The sequence below is a fragment of the Triplophysa rosa genome, linkage group LG21 (assembly GCF_024868665.1).
Source record: "Triplophysa rosa linkage group LG21, Trosa_1v2, whole genome shotgun sequence".
In the NCBI taxonomy this organism is placed as follows: domain Eukaryota; kingdom Metazoa; phylum Chordata; class Actinopteri; order Cypriniformes; family Nemacheilidae; genus Triplophysa; species Triplophysa rosa.
In genome coordinates this window covers 14,875,229-14,898,290 of record NC_079910.1, presented here as the reverse complement: position 1 = coordinate 14,898,290, position 23,062 = coordinate 14,875,229, and the positions used below count along the sequence as shown (strand labels likewise).

Here is a 23,062-nt window from a genome sequence, read left to right as displayed (position 1 = left end):
CGTTTTAGGTAAATAAAAATATCAATGTAACGTTCTGGAACTGTTATTTTATGGTTGCAATAAAAAAAGAACCCTCATTTGGTTCTTCAACATGCATCTGCATCTAGTTTAACATGTGAATATGTTATGTTGTGTTCCTATGTTACAAATTCATATGCACATAATACACAACACTGTTGTGTAGACTGAAACAATATACTCGCTAAACTAAAATGAACGGGTATCTCTGGGAATAAGACTTTGGAATGTCATGACTAACCTATCAAAATCAAACATTTCAAAGCGCCATGTGGCAATAACTGTTCGTAGTCAATGTATGCTTTATTTCCAACGAACTTTTTAATATTCAATGGATTTTTGTATGTTAGAATAAAACCCCTATATCTGATATGAGTGGGCAACTAAATGAATGTTGTCAAGCAGCCGCTGCGTCACTCTCCAGTCCAGCAGGCGGCGAAACGCACCACGTGACGCAAAACAGCACGTGAAGAAAGAACCGCTGTTTCAACAGCAGCAAAGCTGTAAGTTTCGTAGTTTGTGCTCTATATTATTGTTTCTGTGGTTCATATTTGTGTTTTGTTTTCTTGCTTATTGTAGACCGAGTTATTTCTCAATTGAGGGAGGTGTTTTTTATTGAACATTTTTTGTTTCTTGTTTGATTTGTGTTCAGATGTCCGTCATGAGGACACAGGTAGACGTGATGTGCTGTAAATCAGTAGGAACGGATCTGTCCATGCTGGATATTGATGATTTAATGACAGAAATCTCTCAGCTGAAGAAAGAGGTGGCGTTATTGGAGGCAAAGCTCAGCGAGAGAGACGAACTGAACAGAAAGGTTTGTACAGGTTAAACTTTCATTTCATGATCCGCTGTGTCTGTTTGTCAAATGTGAAGATGAAGCCAATATTGTTGTTGTGTGGTAACGTTAGATAGTAAAGGTTAGATGTAGGTCTTTTTTTATTGAGTAGTTCAACCAAACCATCTCGTGTCATCACCATTTTCCTTGTTACACGTGTACAACTTTCTGTTAATTGGAAACCACACAAAGAGAATATTGTGTTCAAGAAAATTTATCACACATTATGATACATGTGAATGTAACATTTGCCTTCTCACTAGTTTAAATGTATATATAAGCTCTGAATTTTATTCTCAGCTTGTTGTGATGTTATTTCCAGGATGTATCTGGTGTGTCTGTAACATCTCCAGAGCTTCTGGTTTCTGTCTGTAATGAAGAGGAGAAACCATCAGTGAATCTGCTGGACTGCAAAATGGAGCTGAAAACAGAAATCACTGAAACAGAAGAACAGACAGATGAAGCTGATTTGATTCATCCAGGTAACTTCAATTATTGTTGAACCGATAATGACATAAAGACATTTTAAATATAGTATAATTATATTAGAAGTCCTCCATGCATTTTTGCTTTGTCATAATAATCATAGTGATGTTCATTTTAGACCTGATGAAGGAGGAAATTACAGAACCAAATGAAATGGATGAGAAACCTCATTTTGTAACTGGACAAGAATCTCCGAACTGCTTAAAGACTGATACGAATTTTTCACCAAAAAAATCTCAAGGAGAAACAAACAAAGATTCCCCTATGTGCCAACTGTGTGGAAAGACCTTTATGTGTAAAAAATATCTTAACCATCACATGAAAATTCACACTGGAGTAAAGCCTTATAGATGTGACCAGTGTGGAAAGACCTTTGCACGTAAATACACTCTTAATGTGCACATGATAATTCACACGGGAGTAAGGCTTTACAAATGTAACCAGTGTGGAAAGACCTTCAATCGTAAATCCCACATGAACGATCACATGAAAATTCACACTGGGGAGAAGCCTTACAGATGTGACCAGTGTGGAAAGAGCTTTGCACGTAAATTCACTCTTGATGTGCACATGAGAAGTCACATTGGAGAAAAGCTTTACAGATGTAACCAGTGTGGAAAGACCTACGTTTGTCAAGGCAAACTTGATATGCACATGCTCGTTCACCCTGAAGTAGAGCCTTATGGTTGTGACCAATGTGGAAAGACCTTTCAACATAAATTCCTCCATGATACGCACATGAGAAGTCATGCAAGAAAAAGGCCTTACAAATGTGATTTGTGTGAAAAGACCTTCACTCGTAAATCCCACATGAACGAGCACAAAAGAAGTCACACTGGAGAAAAGCCTTACAGATGTGATAAGTGTGGAAAGGTCTTTTCACGTAATAGCAACCTTACTAAGCACATGCGAGTTCACACTGGAGAAAAGCCTCACAGATGTGATCAGTGTGGAAAGAGTTTTGTGTGGGCAGATAGTCTGAGAACTCATCTTCTGTGTCATTCTGGACTGAGACCATTTCAGTGTGAACAGTGCAGTAGAACATTCATTTCTGTACGTTACCTGAAGAAGCACTTGAGGACACATGTAGGTGTGACTAATGACTAAACACAAGAAAACACACACAGGTGTGACATCTCATATGTGTTTTGAGTGTGGAAAAGCCTTTACTACAGCTAGCCAATGAAAACAGCATCACATATTTCAGTCGAGACAGAAACTTCACCCCTGCTCCTCATGTGGACGGAGTTTCAGAGAATCAAGACGTCTTGTGACCCACAGGAAGATGTGTTGCAAAGACAACAAAAATCATCCTTAAGAAACCGTTCAGACAAGAAGATCCCTAAGAGCTTCTGCTCTAGTCTGCTAATACTGGTCTAGCTGGTCATTGCATAACTCTGCAAAAAAGTTTTGGAATGCTAGATCAGCAATTTTTATGCTTTATATTTATATACTGTATATATTTCATAAAGTTCTGGGTAACTATGGGCCAATAAATAAGTGGTTTGTGTGCTTTGGGACCATCTTATACAAAGAAATGTCTGTGTTTACTGATGGCCAAAGCCTTTTGAACCATACGTTGGACCAGCTTGGCAGGGTTGCCAGATCTGTGAAACGAAATCATTCATCCCGAGCCTAACGTCTCTAGTCCAAATAACAGAACTAAACATTCATAAATAAATAATCTTAAGATTGACCCCTAAATAACACAATCCTTCGACTGTTAACAGTACAAATCTTGCCTTTTTTCGTTTCCCAAAGACCCTGACGTGTAATTATTTACAAAAGTGTAAAAATATTGTGTGTTTGGAAGTGGGACTTATGTTATCTTATGCACCTGCTACCTTTAACTGGGTTTTCAGTCTAGGAACCTTAATTCATTTTAGGAACTGCAGGTCCTATAGCCATGGAAAGCATAATAATGATTTATATGAATATGACACTAAGTTAGAATGAGCTTATTAAATTCATTTGCTGCATTAATTTCATTGATAACTTATTTCTGTATGTAACATTATGTGTACCTCCTGGGAAACAGTAACGTGTTTATAACCTTAAAGATTATTGACAAAATCAAACATGCCGCGTTCCTCACCGGAACTTACGACACGCCTGCATCATTATGGATATTTCTCTTAAACAAACACATCGATTCGCTTCAGAAGACCTTTGTTAAGACCACAGAGCCGTGTCGAGCAGTTCTTTAATCGATGGATGCACTTTTTTGGAGCTTCAAAAAGTCGACACCCATTCATTCCCATTCTATCGCTTGGAAGTAAAATGATACGTGATATTATAACTCCGACTGCATTATTCTTCAAGAAGAAAGTCATATTCAGTCAGGATGCCTTGAGGGTGAGTAAAACATGGGGATATTTTGATTTGCCGGTGAAATATCCCTTTAATTCAGGGTTTATAATGCTAATACTTAGATGAATTTCAATCGAAACTGATATGGTTCAAGGTTTAGTGTAAAAAAAGTACAGTCTGTAAAATAAACTGTTAACAGGATCTGATGATCATTCATCTGTCATCATTCAGGTTGGATTTCAGTTTTTTAAACAAAGCAGCTGATATTGCCATAGCGACAGCAAAAACCTGGACTGCCGAGTTGCTTTAGATCAGTGCTTTCACCCCAGTATGGTGGAAGCAAACCTTTTTTTATTGCTTCACATTATATTTACAATAATTATGAATATTTATATTGAAAGAAGTACAAGGGATACATTTCAATATTATGTATATTACATATGTAAACACAATACATAAAAAAGAAAGAACAAAAAAAAAAAATCAACTCACTTTTATTGTCACATCACCACGTATGGTGAATGAAAGTCTTGGGTGCGTACTCCATACAAAGTAGAATGACAAAATCATAAACTTTAATAAAAAAATTATAATAATAATGAAAATTATAAAAAGTACTTTCTTTTTTTGTTTAAGGTGGTAGACAAGAATCAATTAAACATTGTATATCTGTTCACTGGTGAGCTAACAATCATATTTAATATCTTGTGTGTTTTAATACTTTTTTTGTTTTCCTTCAATCTATAAAGGGTTTCGGCAAAACTTTTAACTCAGAGCAAAAAACAATAATATTAGGTTTAGAACAAATAACTTTACATTTATGGATATAACTTTTTCCAAGCAAGCACAGGATTCTGATAGCATCGTCCAATGTAGAGAAGCCAGTGTTGGAAATAAACCATTCTTCTTTAATATCAATCAAATTATTAAACGAATTAAAAATCATAATGAAACCTCAGTCCAATATGACCTTGTTAATGTAGGCTACATCTAAAAACCAAGTGAACCACTGATTCATTTTCATCACCACAAAAAGAACAATTGGTTGAATATCCATACACTTAGACAGAAATAATGTACAGGGGTAAAAGTTATGGTGCATTTTTGTGTGACGTTCTTCAGCTTTATTACAAAAATATTATGAAGAGACCAGATGTTATAGGAAAGTATAAGGGTACATTTTTTTTCCATAAAGCCGTTGTTTTCGGGGCAATACTATTTGTACAAATTAATGTTTTTCTGATATGCCAGTTATTGCATTTTTATAGAACAAGTCCACCTCACCTATCATTAAACGAATAATTTCTTCCATTAACCTAGAATATTGATGATTTGACAAGGTGTAAAAGTTTAGGAGATATTCCTTTAATTACCCTAAAATATTTTATAGGAGTAATATTAATTTGGTTATCTTCAATACATTTTTCATTACAAATTAGGTTTCCATTGTATGAATTGTGAAATAAAAATAACGTTTTTTCAACACATTGTTTGTTAAATATGGTCCTATTTTTATATAAAACATATTGATTGTTCCACACAATGCATTTATGAGGTGAAAAGTTATGCTTAAAACCCAATTTTCATCAATCAAGTGCTTGCTTATGAAAATGTGTTAGCTTGATGGGCATTGGCGGAAGTGAACCTGCTGGAGTAATTTAACTACACTACCCACAAATACATGAAAATAAATGGGCGCTGATTGGCTGAAGGAAAAACGCCCCTCGTGGCTGTTTCAGGAAAACTGCGAAGCAAGTTTAGTAACGCAGCTGGAACAGGCCTAGATAATGTGTGTTTTTTAGCATAACTTGTCGTTCCCGTGAGTGCTATGGCGTTTAACTGCGTTCGATTTTACCGTCTTATCTTTGGAGCAAACACCGCGGTCGAGGTCTGCTCAAAGCGAACAGTTCAACGGTCATGTCAAGTGAGTCGGCGGTATTCAGGTGTCACTCGTAAAGAGAGCAGACTGCATCAGGTATGTGACAGCTACATAAGAAATCATAGATAATTACAGAATGTAACAATTTGTTTAAAAAGTTGTGCTTCGCTTTAATATTTACTGTTTCTTTATAAAGTTTAAAATGCTGGATACGAATCACATAATTTTATTTACCATCGACGGCACTCAAATAATAATACATTTACATTTATTCATTTAGCAGACGCTTTTATTCAAAGCGGAGAGTTCAGGGAGCAATAAAGCGACATGTCATACGGAGCAATAATACAATAGGTGCTAATACCAAGTTACTAGTTTCAGCCAGAACAATACCTGTTGAGAGAAAGATAAATGTTTGAAAATAATATTTTCCATATATTTTTGTTTTGTTACTCGTACGCAGAAATTACAAGGTATTGGCATACTGAGCTCAAAACAACAGTTTAATATAACAGTTCCTAAAAATGAGTCAAAACTTCAGAAGTGTACATTTGATCGTTGTTTTATCGTTTCCTTTTATGACAATGCTGTCCTTATGAACCAAGTTCCAGACGTAGTTACACATCATCGCTTCATCCCACCTTCCCTGTGCTACAGAATTTTCTGACAGTGACAACTGGAAAATCATTTTTAAAATATGTGAAAATTTGTAGTTTTTGTTTATGTGCAATTTACAGACATGTCGTAATTGGCGATATAAGCTCAAAATTTACTTGACCTAAATATACACTAAAACATTGATAGGCCTACTATATGAAATCAAATATTACCACAATAATTAGCACCCTGAGAATTGTACAGGAACCATAAAAAGTTTATAGCAGCGGAAAAAAAGACATTTCAAAGACTGTTGTCAGTTTTTCTGAATTTACTATGTAGGCCTATAGGTATGTGTTTAGGTCAAATGATCATTTTTGTTTTATTCTGCCCATTATTAACAATATTTCTCCCAATTACCAAACCAAAATATTGTTTCTATTTGCAGGGTCAAAATAACAGTAAAGATGCTCTGTATTTTTTGCAGACCTCAAACACTGCAAAGAAAACAAGTTCATATTCACTTCTAAGCAATACAACAGTAATATATATACTTAGGAAAAGTAAAAAAAATAACCTGTGATTTTTATCACAGTTTTCATGTGTCTTGTCATGCTGTCAGTCTTTCACATTGCTTTTGGATGACTTTATGTCACTCCTGAGGATTGATTAAATAAATTATGATTTTAACGAATTATGAAATATGATATGAATTATATAAAAAATTAAGTTCGGCTTTAACTTTTGGGTTTCTTGCAACTTGTTGAAGAATGGTTAAAATATGAGTTTCATCACATTCTTAATCATTAATTTGTTTAAAATATTTAGTGCCAGTATCTCATTTGTTTTTTTAGTGATTCATTTAATTAACCTAAACTTTATTTCACACTGCACTGCACACTTTTGCAGTGTTGCAAAGCAAATAGATTTGATCTTTAAAGAATAAAGAAAGATCGTATCGTATCGAAATAAAGAAAAGAAATGAATAAATACTGTAAAATGATAAAATCCACAGTTTTATTGCAAATATTTCAAAGGTTGAGTTGCTTAAAGGGAACCCGGTGTATAGAGAGATGTATGGCTTAATGCGTTGTAATTGCCTTACACTACTAGCATTTGTCGTTAGAAACACATAAAATATTTTCAGTTCTTAAAAAAACCCTAAATGTAATACTCATTTTAACCTAAGGAGGTCGCCATGTTCTTTTTCGATGACGTAAACTGGTTGCACGCACAGCTAGGCAGCCAAACTAAACACAGACACACTAATCAGTTCTTCAGTAAATATAAGGTTCTGTAGGATAATATACAGTATATATATATATGTATGTAACAATGTTCACAGCAAGGAAGGAGGAGGGAACCGGCGAACGTCGAACAACAAAACTTTAATAAAATAAACAAACAACAAAACGAAAGTAAAATGCATAATACCTCATAAACATTATTATGTCACACATAATAAAACATAACGTAAAGTCCAGGCCTGGTTCTCTCTCGTCCTTTACTGTTGTCGCTCCTCCTTTTATATAATGCTAAAAGAAGAAAGAAAGAAAATAAAGACGCTATTTGGTGTATTTTCCTACATTTTAATATTGTTTGTCAGAAACAACGCAAACATGCATATTAATAACCAAAATCATTTCGAATTTATCATATACACGATATTTTAGCCATTATACAAAGCATTTTATCCAGATCTTGACTTTTTAGTAGCCTAACGTTATTGTCTTCTCTCCCTCGGTCATTAGCTGACGGGGTTAATATTCACGTGTGCTCTAATACAGAATAAATAACCAAACCGCAAGCATTATTATTGTGTTTATCAGTATATTCTCATAATGTATAAAGTATACGATTATGGTGGATGCTGATGTCTTAAATAGTCTTAAATGTCTCAAAGGCGGTAGTTTAAACTAAAGCTATGATTTAATGCACGCTCACCTTAACAGACGTCTAATACTGAACTCGTTCTTCTTTTATGGCGGGCAGGCTGGCTTGTGTCAAGAGGACATACCGCCACCTACTGTCCCTGTGTGTTTGTATATCTGATCTTATGTTTTACGTGTCATATTTTACTGTTATATATGGAAAACGTGTGTGCTTCGCTGTTGCGAAAGAGAACAGGTTTAGGTCGCAACCATTTGACATCACGGATTCTGACGCAAAAAAATGGCAGCCTACAAGTAAAAATATTTTTTCAAAGTTTATGAATACTGTGACAGTTACACTGTTTTTTTATTTCACAATTATAAAGTCAATGCCATTGTTCATATATTAAGCCATACATCGCTCTATACCCAGGGATCCTTTTAAGAAAATTATCATGGTACTACCAGACTAATAGGCTGATCATCATAAAGAGAAAATGGTTGAACGTTGATTAAAGGTTAGATGCCAAAAGTAGTGTAACATTTCATTTTAGTTAATATAATAGACTACACCTGTGCAAACATAAATGGGAAATGACTGTACATCAATAAAATGATCTTGGATACCTATGTTGGAGATGTTAATATCCAATCTAATGACATGCATACTTTTGTTACCCATTCTGTAAAGCACCGTAGCCAGTATGTACACACGTGTATATGTGTATGTCAGACACAGATTGTCTGAATTTCAGAATGACTCGAGGTCTTATTTAGTCTTCGCTTGAAAGTGATTGCTGAACATTATGATTTTAAAGTGTGACAGACTCTGAATGATTTCTTCTGTTCAGTCATGGGACCCTTAACTAAAGTACTAAACCACACTGCAAATCAATCATGGGTGTCAAATAGGACCAAGCCGTTATGCATGCTCACAGTGAAATCTAATCATTTGGTAGAAGCTACTCTTAAAAAAACTCAATGAAATGTGAACATGTGTTTCAGTAGCTCAGAATACTAGGGTCATGGGTTAGATTGCGAAGAGTCAGGATACAAACAGACTGTTTCTAACAGACTAAAGAAGATTAAGAGATTTACATTTTGTCACTTTGGGATGACCCACATCATCATTATCCTAATGGAACTACTGTATATGTAGCCACATGAATCAATAGTGTTCTAGACATCTGCTTCCTAAATTTACCCACCTCAATCCCCTGTAAAACGGTGAAAAAACAGTTTAATCCAATGACTAACAATACACTTGTTCATTAGTTTACGTGTTTGTGTGTTTGTTCACTTATTCAAATATATTATGAAAGGTGTATTGTGTTTGGGGTGTAAACTGAAGCTCAGATTCGAGAAGAATTGTTTTATATTTATGAATATATTGTGTGTGTGTTTTTTATAGGTCGGCGACCTTACATTTCATGGTGGCCGTAGGCAAGTCCTGAAGGATACCCTGCCTTTCTCAGCTTTTCTTACAGATTCTTTTGGACGGAGGCATAATTACCTTCGCATTTCCCTCACTGAGAGATGTAATTTACGCTGTGAGTCTGTATAATCACTTAATGAAAACATGTTAGCTTTCTGTTCCTGTAAATTGGTATTGGCTGCGTATGGTACACAGTATGGTACACATGTGACCCAGTCTGTGAAATCAAGGCTTAAGTTGTAAAATCTAATTCTGAGACAAAGCGCATCAAAGTTTCATTTCAACCACTCGTTTCATTATGATTTCAGTTTTTGACATGGCCTTACTCACTCAATATTAAAGATATCCAAGTTATATTTTCACAGAATGTTGATTCCTTTGCATTAGGTAGAATGATTTTATGTAGAATGGCTAGCTGGGGTTTCACAGACCGGGTCACATATTAACAACACATGAAACTCTGCAATTTAGTAAAATAAATGTTCCCTGTCAACACACAGTCCTACTACGGCAATACAGATTTTGGTAGACATAAAAGAAGTGTCATGTACAGAATTATGAGGATAATCCCATGTATCCTATATAACTTCTGCCATACTTTCTGTATTAAAGCATAATTTAGAGTCGGGCCTTTTTTAAATAACCTGAACAACTAATGTTAAGCTTACTCAGTCCAAGTATTTTTCATATAACACGGCACAGCTAATATTTGACTGCGGTCAGAGCTACAGATCTGACCGGCTTTCCTATTGTTAAGGATATTAATTAATTCCCTATTTAGAATTAACAGTGAACAAAACTTTTCTATTTCTCAGGTCAGTACTGTATGCCTGAGGAAGGGGTAAAACTCACTCCTCGCTCTCAGCTTTTAACAACAGAGGAGGTGCTTACAATAGCTCGACTTTTTGTACTAGAGGGGGTGAACAAGATACGCCTGACTGGAGGAGAACCCCTCATTCGGCAAGACATTCTGCATATTATAGGTAATTTGTACAAATTTTGATCTCTGCAGCCCACTCAACTGTATGCTAGATGTTTACGTGCACTGTGGGTTTATAGATATATGTTAAGTAGGTCGCATACCAGACAAGAACCGCACCGCGTTCACTCCTGGAGGCTGTTGTTCTAGACATGGTGCAGCCGGTGCTGTGCATCTTGTCCAGTTTGCGACCCGCTTTAAACGGTCACTCACAGAACCGTGAGCCATTATATATGGAGAACTGGTCCATTGATACGTTTACCTCAAATCGGTGAGATTTAAATCAGTCTCATTACCTGCTGGTAGTTCAACATAAACATAAATCTTTAAAACCGGACTTTGTACCTTCATGCTTAACCTGTCGTCTTCAAGGCATGATTTTCCAGTTAAAATATAAACGAAAAGCTAATTTAACTTTACATTTTATATTTATGTGTTTGCTAGGTCAGGTGTTTTTTTTACAAGGGAGCAGGAGATGGACATACCAGTGGGCCGAATATACTGTATATATGAATTAATATACACACTGCATTCCAAATTATTATGCAATTTATGCAATTATTATGACATATCGGTAGGATTACGGTACAATAAACACTCAGCTTCTCTCAAAAAGGTTGTTTAATAGTTTGCCAGGTCTTCTTAGTTAAATAAAAACTTTTACTGGAGTTTTGAAGCTCCAAAAAGTGCATCCATCGATCAAAGAACTGCCCAACACGGCTCTGTGGCCTTAACAAAGGTCATCTGAAGTGAATCGATGCGTTTGTTTAAGAGAAATATCCATATTGAAAGCACGATTAACATTGATGTCTAGCATCTGTTATCCCTCTGCTGCGCGTGAACCTGAGGCTTGTTTTTCCGGCAAATGACGCAGGCTGACGAACGCGGCATTTTTTGTTTTGTTTTGTTTCAATAGGATGTCGTATCTTCTGTGTGGGAGCTTTCGTCACTGTCATTTGCCAGAAAAACAAGCCTCAGGTTCACGCGCAGCAGAGGGATAACAGAAGCTAGACATCAATGTTAATAATAGATGTTACCTTTGGCAAGGTCCATCTGGTGCAATTATTTTATTTTATAAAAGGGATTTTTAGGTAATTTGACCCATCTCATACTATAACTCGTACCTCTAAGCAACAGTTATGATTAGAGGATAAAGAAAAGAAGATTCTTATGGTACGTTTCCAAGTCATCATTTGTCATTTTAAATATTGCAATAAATATCGTACCAAGGTAATATCGTTCAGTGAGATTTTGATAGTGTTACATCCCTAATACTTTGTAATATGGGCATTTGGATATCATTTTGTGTAGATATGGCTGTTTAAGAGTAAGAAGATGTGAATGAGAACTCAGTTTAGTATTTGTAAATGTATTAATGCAATATCGCTCGAGTAGGAGTGTGATAGGGCTTCAGCATATTTTGTTATCATACTTGAAAGCATTTGATCACTTGCTGGCTTTTTGCCAGGTGTGTAAACTTTTGTTTTTCCTTAAGCGGAACTGAGAAAGCTGGAGGGTCTGAAGACCATTGCAGTCACTACTAATGGCATGACTTTGACTCGACTGCTTCCTGCTCTTAAGAAGGCTGGATTGGATCTACTCAACATCAGCATGGACTCACTAGTGCCTGCCAAATTTGAGTTCATTACTAGACGTAAAGGTAAGGAAACACAGACCTTCTCCAAATAATACGTTTTATTACACCAGATTGTGTTCCGTCAGTAGGGATGTAGATACACTAGATGCAGATAGGAAAGAATGAAGTATCCTGGAGGAAGTTCAGGGGTGGGCATTCATCATTGCTTTGCCAGCTCGTAAAATTTGTGCGTTTTAGCAAAATTAGCCTTTGCTGCTGTGATTTTAGGGTTTGGGGTGGGATAAGGTATTGCTGAGCCAACGTAAATATGTACAACTTCCACAACTTCCTTTAGTTTTAGATTATAAATATATAAATGCATATACACACGCAGTGTGTGTAATGAAAGTCGTGCTGAGTGACACGAAAAAATGGGGGAATTTGTGTCCATGAACACGAATCAATAGATTCAAAATTTCGTGGCTATGCCATAAACTGCCTCAAGATTGGGTTGCCTAAGTCCACTGTGAAAAGTAACTCGCTAGACTCACTGTTCAATGCTACGAGCTCTTACTTGAAATGAAATGTTACACTTTCATTTGCACAAGGTCCAGTGAAGTCAAGATCAGAGACTTTATTTAAAACATTGTGATTTGTTTTGCTTTGTCAATACTAATAAAATAATGGGATCCCGCACACTACCAATACTTGCACAAATATTTATTAATTAACACAGCGTTTAAAAATAAATATTTGTGCAAGTATTGGTAGTGTGCGAGATTTCATACTTTTATTGGTTTTCTTATCATTAAAATTTGGTCGGGTGGTTAATAAAACATTTTTCTATGGTGTGACAGACTCAGAAAACATATTTAATATTGCTTTACTTAGACTTTAAAACTAAGCAGTTTGTTTAATTGGGCTTTGTGCAACAATCCTCTTGTCTCAGAAGGACAAAAATAAGAATACAGTTAATACCCATTTGAGGACTGATCTATGTTCTGTTTGTGGAAACACGTACAGTATCAAAATGTTAATCATTTGCAGAAAGTAACTTTCATTTGCAAGGTTTCCTTAAATAGTTTAATTCTTTTTTTGAAATTTGAAGTGTAGTTACATTATTGGGTAATGTCTTGGTTACGTATGTAACCTCAGTTCCCTGATGGAGGGAACGAGACGTTGTGTCGAACTGACAGAATGGGGTTTGATCTTGAGAACCTATCATCAACTCAGACAGAATGGGGTTCCTATACGAAACGCCATGGCGCTGCGCCGCGTCACGACTTCCAGTGGAGAGCGACATTGACTGGCCTGGCTGAGTCACAAGAGAGCATAACCGCGAATCGTAGCCTTCCAGTGGTGTAGTAAGGCATCAATTGCATGAATCACGACGAGAGGCTCTAACTAACGGCCTAACTTTGTAGCCGCCCGGCACCGTAAGGAACACTGGGAAGCGCTGCCCCCTCACCGGGAACGCTACGGAGACCACATCTGCCGTAGGGAGGTAATACGTGGAATACCAACACCGTTTCTCCAGTGGCGAGATCTCATGGGAGTAGTAGTGCGGGGCCCCAACCAAGGGTGCACAGAAGCGGTGGAGTCCACCGAGGGGAGGTCACAGTTTCACCAACAGGGGAACCAAGAGTGAGGAAACATCAGACGGGACTACCCAAGGAGGAGGAGTCACTACGTGTGGAGCACTAGCTCAGGTGTAGGGGTTCACCTCGTGAGGGAATCTCAGCTATACTGGGCTTGGAATACGAGCCGCTCCGCCCGGCTCGTAAGCTTGAAAGTTCTTAGTGATGGTTGGAATGCTTATACTTCATCCAGTGGAGGAAGTAGGGAAGCTGGAACAGTGCACTGACTCACCTGATGAAGGGGAGAAGGCACTTCGCAGGCGTACGCCCAGCCGGCCGTCGGTCTTACCTGGTGTGCAAGATTCGGGCAGACACAGGCTCTACACGAAGTTTGTAGAACCTCGCGAATGTATTGGGCATAGCCCAACCCGCAGCTCTGCAGATGTCTGCCAGAGAGGCGCCCTGAGCCAGTGCCCACGAGGAGGCTACACCCCGGGTGGAGTGAGCCCTCACTGCCAGTGGGCATGGGAGATCTTGGGATCGGTACGCAAAGGTGATGGCGTCCACGATCCAGTGCGCCAATCTCTGTTTGGAGACAGCTCTCCCCTTCTGCTGTCCTCCAAAACAGACAAAGAGCTGCTCAGAGCTGCTGAAGCTCTGCGTGCGGTCCAAGTAGAGGCGCAGGGCGCTTACTGGACACAACACTGAAGGGGTTGGGTCTTCCTCCCCAGGGGGAAGCGCCTGCAAGTTCACCACCTGGTCCCCGAAGGGAGTGGTGGGAACTAGGGGGAAGCGCCTGCAAGTTCACCACCTGGTCCCTGAAGGGAGTGGTGGGAACTTTGGGCACGTAGCCAGGCCGGGGTCTCAGCACCACATAGGCGTCTCCCGGCCCGAATTCTAGGCACTCGTTGGACACAGAGAGTGCATGCAGATCCCCTACCCTCTTGATGGAAGCGAGCGCCACTAGGAGAACCTTCTTCATTGTGAGATGAGGTAGAGCGGCTTCCCCTAGGGGCTCAAACAGAGCCCCTAGTCCCACAAGGACCAAATTAAGGTCCCGAGAGGGTACAGAGCATGGTCGGGGAGGATTCACCCTACTCGCGCCCCTCAGGAATCTGATGACCAGGTCGTGCTGCCCGAGAGACTTACCTGCCACAAGAGTGTGATGTGCAGCAATGGCGGCGACATATACCTTGAGCGTGGAGGGAGAGAGGTTGCTCTCTAACCTTTCTTGAAGGAAGGACAGCATGACTGCTTCCCTACGGGAAGACCACCAAGACGAGAAGAGGCGCCACTTGTAGGCGTACAGTCGCCTAGTGGCTGCTCTTACCTGAGTGATTGTACTCACGACTGCGGGAAGCAGGTCACTCAGGATCTCCTCGTCCCGTCCAGGCAGACGTGGAGGTTCAGAGGTCTGGTCTCGGGTGCCAGACCGTCCCCTTCCCCTGAGAAAGAAGGTCCTTCATCAGGGGAATTGGCCAGGGGGGAGTTGCCATCAGAAGCGTTAGCTCTGAGAACCAAGTATAGTTGGGCCAATAGGGCGCAGGACCTGTGCAAGGAGGCTCACTGTGGGAAGGGCGTACTTCTGCTTGTCCCACAGCCAGCTGTGCGCAAAGGCAACCGTGCCGAGGGGGGCCTCGGTCAGGGAGGACCAAAGCGGACACTGGGAGGTGTCCAGGGAGGCAAACAGGTCCACCTGTGCCTGCCCGAACTGCTCCCAAATGAGCTGGACGGCGCAGGGATGGAATCGCCACTCTCCACGGATCGTGACCTGCTGAGAGAGCGCGTTGGCTGTCTGGTTGAGGTCCCCTGGGATATGAGTGGCCCGCAGGGATTCTGGCTGCTGACTTCAGAGGAGGCGTCGGGCGAGTTGCAACATCTGCCATGAGCGAATGCTACCTGGTGGTTGACATATGCCACGGCAGCCTTGCTGTCCATGCGGAGCAGCACGTGCTTGCCCTGAATGAGAGAAAGGAACCTCTTCAAAGCAAGCCAAGGCAATTGATATGCCAATGCAGGATGGGTCCCGTCCAACGCCCCGACACTGCATGCCCGTTGCACACAGCACCCCAACCGAGCAGGGAGGCGTCTGTCATCACCACGATCGGCACTCCAGCCTGGAGAAAAGACATGTCTGACCAAGGGGCTAGGGTGCGACGGCAGTGAGACGTAATGGGAATACGCCTCGTGCCGGTGTGCCACGCTCTCCGAGGAACACGACTCTGAAGCCAATGCTGAAGTGGTCTCATATGCATCAATCCGAGCGGCACGGCTGCCGTTGAGGACGCCATATGCCCCACGAGCCTTTGAAAAAGTTTCAGTGTGACCGCCGAGTGCTGCGTGACGAGGGCCAGACAGCACAGCATTGACTGGGCGCACTCGCATGGTAACAGAGTCCAGTTCCATACTGAGATAAGTGGTGCTCTGCTCAGGGGAGAGCTCGCTCTTGTCCCAGTTGACCTGTAGGCCCAATCGGTCAAGGTGCCAGAGTACAAGGTCCCTGTGCGTACACAACAGATCTTGTGAGTGAGCCAAGATAAGCCAGTCATCGCGATTGTTGAGGATACGCACGCCCTGCTCCCTGAGGGGAGCGAGAGCAGCCTCCGCGACCTTGGTAAAGGCACGAGGAGACAGGGCCAGACCGAAGGGCAGGACCTTGTACTGGTATGCTCGACCCTAGAAGGCAAACCGAAGAAATGGTCTGTGCTGTCACAGAATCGAGACATGAAAGTACACGTCCTTCAGGTCGATAGCCACAAACCAATCCTGATGTCGGACAAACGTCAGGATGCGCTTCTGTGTCAACATTCTGAAAGGGAGCCTGTGAAGGGTCTTGTTCAGAGTGCGCAGGTCCAGGATGGGGCGCAGGCCCCACCTTTCTTGGGGACGATGAAAACATCTCGGCCAGAGGGACGGGCTCGATCACTCCCTTCACCAGAAGGGTGGCGACCTCAACCCGAAGCACTGGAGCATTCTACCTCGCTCTGAGGTGCAGAATGTCCCGAAACTTGGGCGGGTGCCTGGCGAACTGGAACGCGTATCCGAGACAGATCATCCTTACTAGCCATTGCGACGGGCTGGGGAGCTGTGACCAGTCCCCAGACACCTCGACAGAGGAACTAGCGGGGAGATCTGCAACATCGCCCCCATGGGGGGAGGTTCTGTGGCTGGCAGAACGGCTGTCTCACCAGGGACAGAACCCTGGGGAGGCGAGCGGGTCTGCTGACTTACCTGCCTTAAGTCTTCGCTGCACGACGCACCGTCGAGTGGAGAGTGCTGAGGGCTGCGGGATTGGCATGACGCAACGTCGAGTTGAGGCTGCTGCATGTTGGAACACCCAGGGAGAAAGGAAGCTATTTTAGAGACAGAGTGGGCGCCAGGACCTGAAAAGCTGAGGTGGGATGTGGCAGGGCCGTCCCAGTGCGGCCTGACAGCAGTGGTATGGCTGGAGCCATGCCCGATGGTTCTCCCTGGGCTGTCCCCGTCAGGGCCGCTTCTTCTTGGTCGGTTGTCGACGGGGAGTCGATGCTCTCCTCCGCGATGACCTCGGTCCACCGGGGGCCGCCTGAGAAGGGGGCGCCGGGGCAGGAGGTGCGGAGGCGTGGGGCTGCTGGGGAGCAGACGCCGTCCGAGACCTCGACGCCCTGAAGGAGGTTGGGTCACGGCAGGGACCGTCTGCTTCTTCACCGCCAAAAACTGAATAAATCTTCAACGGTGTCACCAAACAGCCCAGCTTGCATGATGGACGCATCGAGAAAGCGTACTTCCTCGGCGTCTCGCATCTGCGCAAGGTTGGGCCGAAGGTGTCACTCTTGGACCACCAGAGTAGACATTGTTCGACCCAGCGCGTGCGCGCCGCCATCTTGGTCGCCCGGAGAGTGAGGTCAGTGGTGGTGCACAGTTCCTGCATAAATACTGGGTCGCGTTTTCCCTCGTCCAGCTGCTTCAATACCTTAGCCTGCAGGATGGCCATGGCATGAAGTGTGGAGGCAAATTGACCCTCAGCAGTGTAAGCTTTCGACACCAGAGATGAAGAAAATTTACACGCTTTGGAAGGGAGCCTTGGTCGGTCCCTCCAGTGGGCGGCGGTCTGCAGACGGCACGCTCAACCTGGGGTGCATCGACGTAGCCCTTAGCTGCTCCATTGTCAAGGTAAATCAGAGCGACCGAGCTCTTCCCGGAAGTGCTCGTTTCTCCGTGCACTTCCGGGAAAAAAAGGTATCGGTGTGGAACGCGGTTGCCACCGCGCTCCGTATCCAGGTACCAAGAATCCAGCCGTGAATGTTGCGGGGAAGGCAGTGCCGGGCACTGCAACCCGAGGCTCGTGGCGGCTCGGGCAAGCACAGCTGACATCTCCACGTCAGACTCGTCCTGGGCTCGACCAACCGAAGCTAGGAGCTCCAGGGAGACATCATCGTCTGATGCCAGAAAGTCGCCATCCGATGCTGTGACTGAAATCTCATCCTCTGCGTGCTGATGCGTGGATCCGCTATGGGACGGTCAACTGCCGCCCATCGGAGGCAGGTTAGGTGAGCGTAACGGAACCTGGGCGGTCCGCGGCATTGCTGCGACGGGTTAACGTCCATGGGAACCCCCATATCACCATCGCCGCTCACTGCTGCAGACGCCACGGAATAGGAAGCAGACGATGTTGTGGCTGTGTCCAAAAAGAACACAGCCAACCGTGACCGCAAAACCTTGATAGACATGTCTCACAGTGCGGACATGCCGTATCCCCGAACTTCAGCTGGTGACCCAGACATGTGATGCAGGTATCGTGCCTGTCAGACTCAAGGATGAGGCGGTCACATCCAAGATTACAGCGGCGAGACATGCCTGGCGACAAGTGCACGCTGTGAGAAATTTAGCTCTTTTAGGAAATTTTCTCTAATAGACACCTTCGGCTCGCTACCGAAATGCCCAGGGGAAATCGCACACACCAGGACGAAACCGCTGCTCTGCGTCGTAGAATTCAGTAGATAGTCAGGAGATAATGCGCTCAGCATTTCAGCTTAGCAGGTTCCGAAGAACAAAAAGGTGAATGAATGGGCACGCCATCTTCCTTTTATACCCGTATGTACGGGGCGGAGACTGGCATGCCATGCCATTCGCCAAGTTAATTGGCCTTTTAAAAGTACAATCAGAGATGATAGGTTCTCAAGATCAAACCCCATTCTGTCGGTTCGACACAACGTCGAGAGACCGACTGAAAGGAACTACAGTAAGTGATACATAGGTAAAATGACCTAACTATACTCAAATGCACACAATCATTGTAAAAGCTATTGGACTGCGCGTGCTTTCTAGAAAATAGAACAAACTAAATACACATATGAAATATAAACATGAAATTTACAAAGTAGCTGCTATTACTAACAACAGTTTCCATCAACTGACAGTACATACTTTTTGATGCTTAACATTGGTACTGCCTGCAGGGTTTCATAAAGTGATGGAAGGCATTGAGAAGGCTATTGAAATGGGCTACAATCCAGTCAAGGTAACACATCTGCTTTATCCGTTTGTGTTTATGTTTGTGTGTGGCGTGTATGTTTATAAATACACAAACATACATGTATAATTTGAGAAATATGAGTAATATTTATACATAATGTAATTTATATTCAAGTTTAAAATATAAATAGAAGTATTAACCTTTTTATCTGCGTTAGGTCATGTGACAATGCGAGTTTTGTGTTGCCATGACAACATTTCCAAAAGTGTTGTCTGCCTGTCAACAATTAATAAAAAACTTGAGTTGCTTAAGGTAGTTTTTAACCCAACCCATTTTTTTTGTTAAAAATACAGGTTTTAAGAACATGTCCCGTATTTAACCTGTTTTGACCACATTTCTTGAACACATCGAGATATAACAAGTTACCTTGTAAATGGTAAGGTAAAGGCTACCTTGGACAGGAAACCAGTATAAGGGCAGTCTAATCTTTGGAAAACAATTAAGATGTTCATTGTTGACTGCTTTCAGGTGAACTGTGTGGTCATGAGAGGTCTGAATGAAGATGAGTTACTGGACTTTGTGCTCCTTACAGAGAAGAAACCTTTGGATGTGAGATTCATTGAATACATGCCTTTTGATGGTAAGATCATTTTAAAATAATATACACTATATTTGTATATTCTAGATACAAAGAACTCAATAGTATACCCTTCTATATAGTAGCAGAATTGACATTTGTAAAACTGATACATAGTTGGAATAATCTTTAAAGACCTAGTGAATCACCTTGGAACGTGCAGCATTAATTGATGTGTTGACGTAGTTTCAACTGAAAAAGGCAGACAGCATGAGACATATCGTGTGGCCCCGCCCCCCTTTTAAAATAACCAGTAGCGTTTTGTTTACGGCAGAGTCAGCCTGGCAAAGCTGCATTTATCAGCGTGATAGCCACAGTGGTATAAAAGTCTAGTAGAAAGATGAGGAAGATCTGTGATACCAGTAATGTGTCATTTGTAGCTTGTGATTTACATCACGCTGGCATTTCGTCACCTTAGAATGATAAGGTTCTATCTGTTATCTGTATCAGTTATTCACAAATTGTTATTCTTATTTACATTATGCCATGTTTGTTTTTTTAATGTGTACATTTTGGGACTTTTTTAAAGAAAACAAAAAGGTTCTATCTACAAAATCGAATTATAATTTGATGCTAACTCGAGCCAATCAGCACTTTGAATGCACAGAAGAGGACCAATCAGGATCAGCTTTCTTTGTCATGTGACCGGACTCCTCAGTGACAGTGGGAAATATCTGTTTAAAAGAAACCTCAAGGTTGACTGTTTTATTGATACTCTTGTCAAGGAGAACTTTTGTTTTGTTTTAGGTTTTGTTGAGGAGTTTATTTTTATATTTAGCTGTAGACACAACACTAGCCAGCAGCGCTAACTGTTAGCTTCCTTATACCAATGTTTACATGAACCCCCATAATGAGATTAATTGCCTTAAGTTTTACAATATAAAGCCCTAACGGCCGAATAGTCAACAATGTCAACAGTTTTAATTACAACAATAAACATGATCATGTTATTTCAGCCATAATTACATTTTCCTGTCCCACCTTCTGTAGAAAACAGTCTAGGTCTAGGTAGCTGCTTTCTGTCTAAACCAACGGAAACTTAATGGTTCCTGCAATAATGTGTAGAATTACCCACCATATACCTAAATAAAAATACCATCTGCACTACTATAGATCAAACATTTCGCACTGCCTTTTATGCTTAACTTGAACAAAAAGTATGCGTCCTAAAATATTAAAATCTCATAAAAGCATGAAAACTTCTTGTCTATACATATCAACACAATATTACAACACTAATTTCATGTTTTAACAAACATTATAAGTCAATTGTTTGTGTTGCTTGAAAATGTATTGCATTAATGAATGTTTTGCAGATAGAACCTTATCATTCTAAACATAGTGATTTTTCAGAATCGGAAGGTTCTATCTGCATTTGACCTGTTCCAAAAATCCCCATTTACAAATTTCAGAAAATGTTGCTATTGTAGAATACATGTAGGGTCTCTGTCTTTCTCATATATGAAAGAGATTTGTTCCCCATATCATTTGTGCTATATGAAATGCCAAAACTTTAATGCTTAATATCTCAGAACAACTCCGAACGCAGATAGAACCTTATAATTCTAAGGCGAGGATTTGTCTTACTCGTCAAGGCTGCAGTGTCTGAGCTCTTCCATAGAGCCGTACATGCAACATTCTGTGCAGGCTTGAAACAGGTCAGATATGCTTTTGTTTTTTTTTCTCAGATTTGCGCGTATGATCATATGCTGGGGGCATATGAGTTATCACATAACTGGGGCACTGATGCGAAATTACACTTCATTTGTCCCAAAGGACAACGTTTACACTATCTGAATCATTCCCCATCTATGCGTCATTCATCAGGACATAATAAATGTGCAAATAAGTGGCTGATGTGAGGCACCACTTTAGCGGCTTTCATAGTAAAGGGATGGGGACTCTGTTGATTCTAAAGCGCATTTGATTGGACAAGAACTTCGACGAGAGGCTGAAGTGTAGGGTGATGTCTTAATGGTTAAAACATTCACAGACACGTATGTACACACATACAGTATATAGCATTGTATACATTGTACAACTTTCATGGTATTATTGCAAGTCTTACAGATGAGCTAGAGATACTTTAGATATGTTATCAACAGGTCAAAGAGAAGTTGCAATACTATTATGGGTTGCAGTTAGCATTCTTGGGAAAAATATTTGTGTCTTTATGATTTTAGTCTGACTAAGACGTTAAAATCAAATTTCACCTGATGTCAGCAGGCTCCCAGTGAGCAAGCCCAGCAATAGCGAACAGTGGAAAGGAACTAAAACTCCAATGAAGTGTATAAGTGGAGAAAAAATCCTTGGAAGAAACCAGACTCGACCAGGAGAGCCAGTTCTCCGCTTGCTTGTTAACAACACAAAGACACAAGTATTTACTGTATCTAATAGCTTGTTGTGATAAGGACTTGTCTGGCCATTGTCTCATCCTTTCGGGTCCACCATCAGTCTGTTTACGTGCCAGATCCAGCTTTTGGTTTTGAAACAGGACAGATTTTGTAAAGTATCAGATAAGTTAGTATTGACCGTGATAAGTATCAAATATTAAATATATATAAATTTATACAGATATACAAGCAAACCGTTGGCAGAAAGGCACACAGGAACCGGATGTCATGATGCATTAACACATTTTTAACAAATACAATCTAAAATAAATATAAAGTGTTACCAAGTAATTGCTAATTGTATTGTTGATGTTACATCTGTAACATAAACAAAATGCTAATGATTTGCATTTGCATTTAAATTAAGTTAAACAAATTTAATGTGATAGGTCATAATTCGGAAGTCATTGGAAATGCAACTGCAAGTGGACTTGGCTTTTTCATTTGAAATTTGGCAGACATTGAACGTTTGAAGAAATGAAAATGCAAACAACTTGCGTTTGAATTATGTCACAATTTTTACATCCACAAATAAATGCAATTGCAAATACAATTTGCAACTACTTTTCAAAATTGTCTGGTAAATCCTGCCATAATTTTCTACACAATCCTTCCATAATTAACAAAGCCTTGGTGTTTTTCCTTTATTTCTTTAAGCGGAATTCGTAAAACAATGACCAACAATTCGCTAGTTGTACGAGATGGTGCCGGTTAGCTTTTGGGACGCCAGAGTCGGCAAAGTAATTTCCGGTTGTATAACGCTGTATGGGAAAAGGAGGGTTTTTTTAGATAAAGTAATAAATATATAAGTAGATAGATAAGTAATATATAAGCGATATGACAGATCCTCTTTACATGGTTGAGAACTTCGTTAAGCCAAAACAACTCAATAGGGTTATATGACCGGAAATTAGTCTGCGGACTGACTCTGGCGTCGAAAAAGCTCACCGGCAAATAAAAGTAAAATTATCAAGAAAAAAAAAATCTCGAGTATGCTTCACTCTCCTCGGA

General features: G+C 40.9%; 2 protein-coding genes across 5 annotated transcripts in view; both read left to right on the top strand.

Moving 5' to 3' along the window:
• Positions 1–461: 461 nt before the first annotated feature.
• LOC130571870 (zinc finger protein 501-like) lies at positions 462–3,338 on the top strand. Its single transcript, XM_057363159.1, has 4 exons — positions 462–521; positions 671–835; positions 1,179–1,338; positions 1,461–3,338. Exons 2-4 carry the CDS (start codon positions 671–673, stop codon positions 2,447–2,449), a joined length of 1,314 nt encoding a protein of 437 aa, XP_057219142.1. The 5' UTR covers positions 462–521; the 3' UTR covers positions 2,450–3,338.
• A 2,024-nt stretch (positions 3,339–5,362) lies between these two features.
• Positions 5,363–23,062, top strand: part of mocs1 (molybdenum cofactor synthesis 1) — a 34,683-nt gene continuing 16,983 nt past the window's right edge. For all 4 annotated transcript variants that reach the window (XM_057363145.1, XM_057363144.1, XM_057363146.1 and 1 more), the window contains exons 1-6: positions 5,363–5,627; positions 9,411–9,549; positions 10,250–10,417; positions 11,909–12,073; positions 19,005–19,066; positions 19,550–19,661. In XM_057363145.1, coding sequence (XP_057219128.1) covers positions 5,481–5,627; positions 9,411–9,549; positions 10,250–10,417; positions 11,909–12,073; positions 19,005–19,066; positions 19,550–19,661 — 793 coding nt within the window. In that variant the 5' untranslated portion in view covers positions 5,363–5,480. The remainder of the gene's footprint in view (positions 5,628–9,410; positions 9,550–10,249; positions 10,418–11,908; positions 12,074–19,004; positions 19,067–19,549; positions 19,662–23,062) is intronic.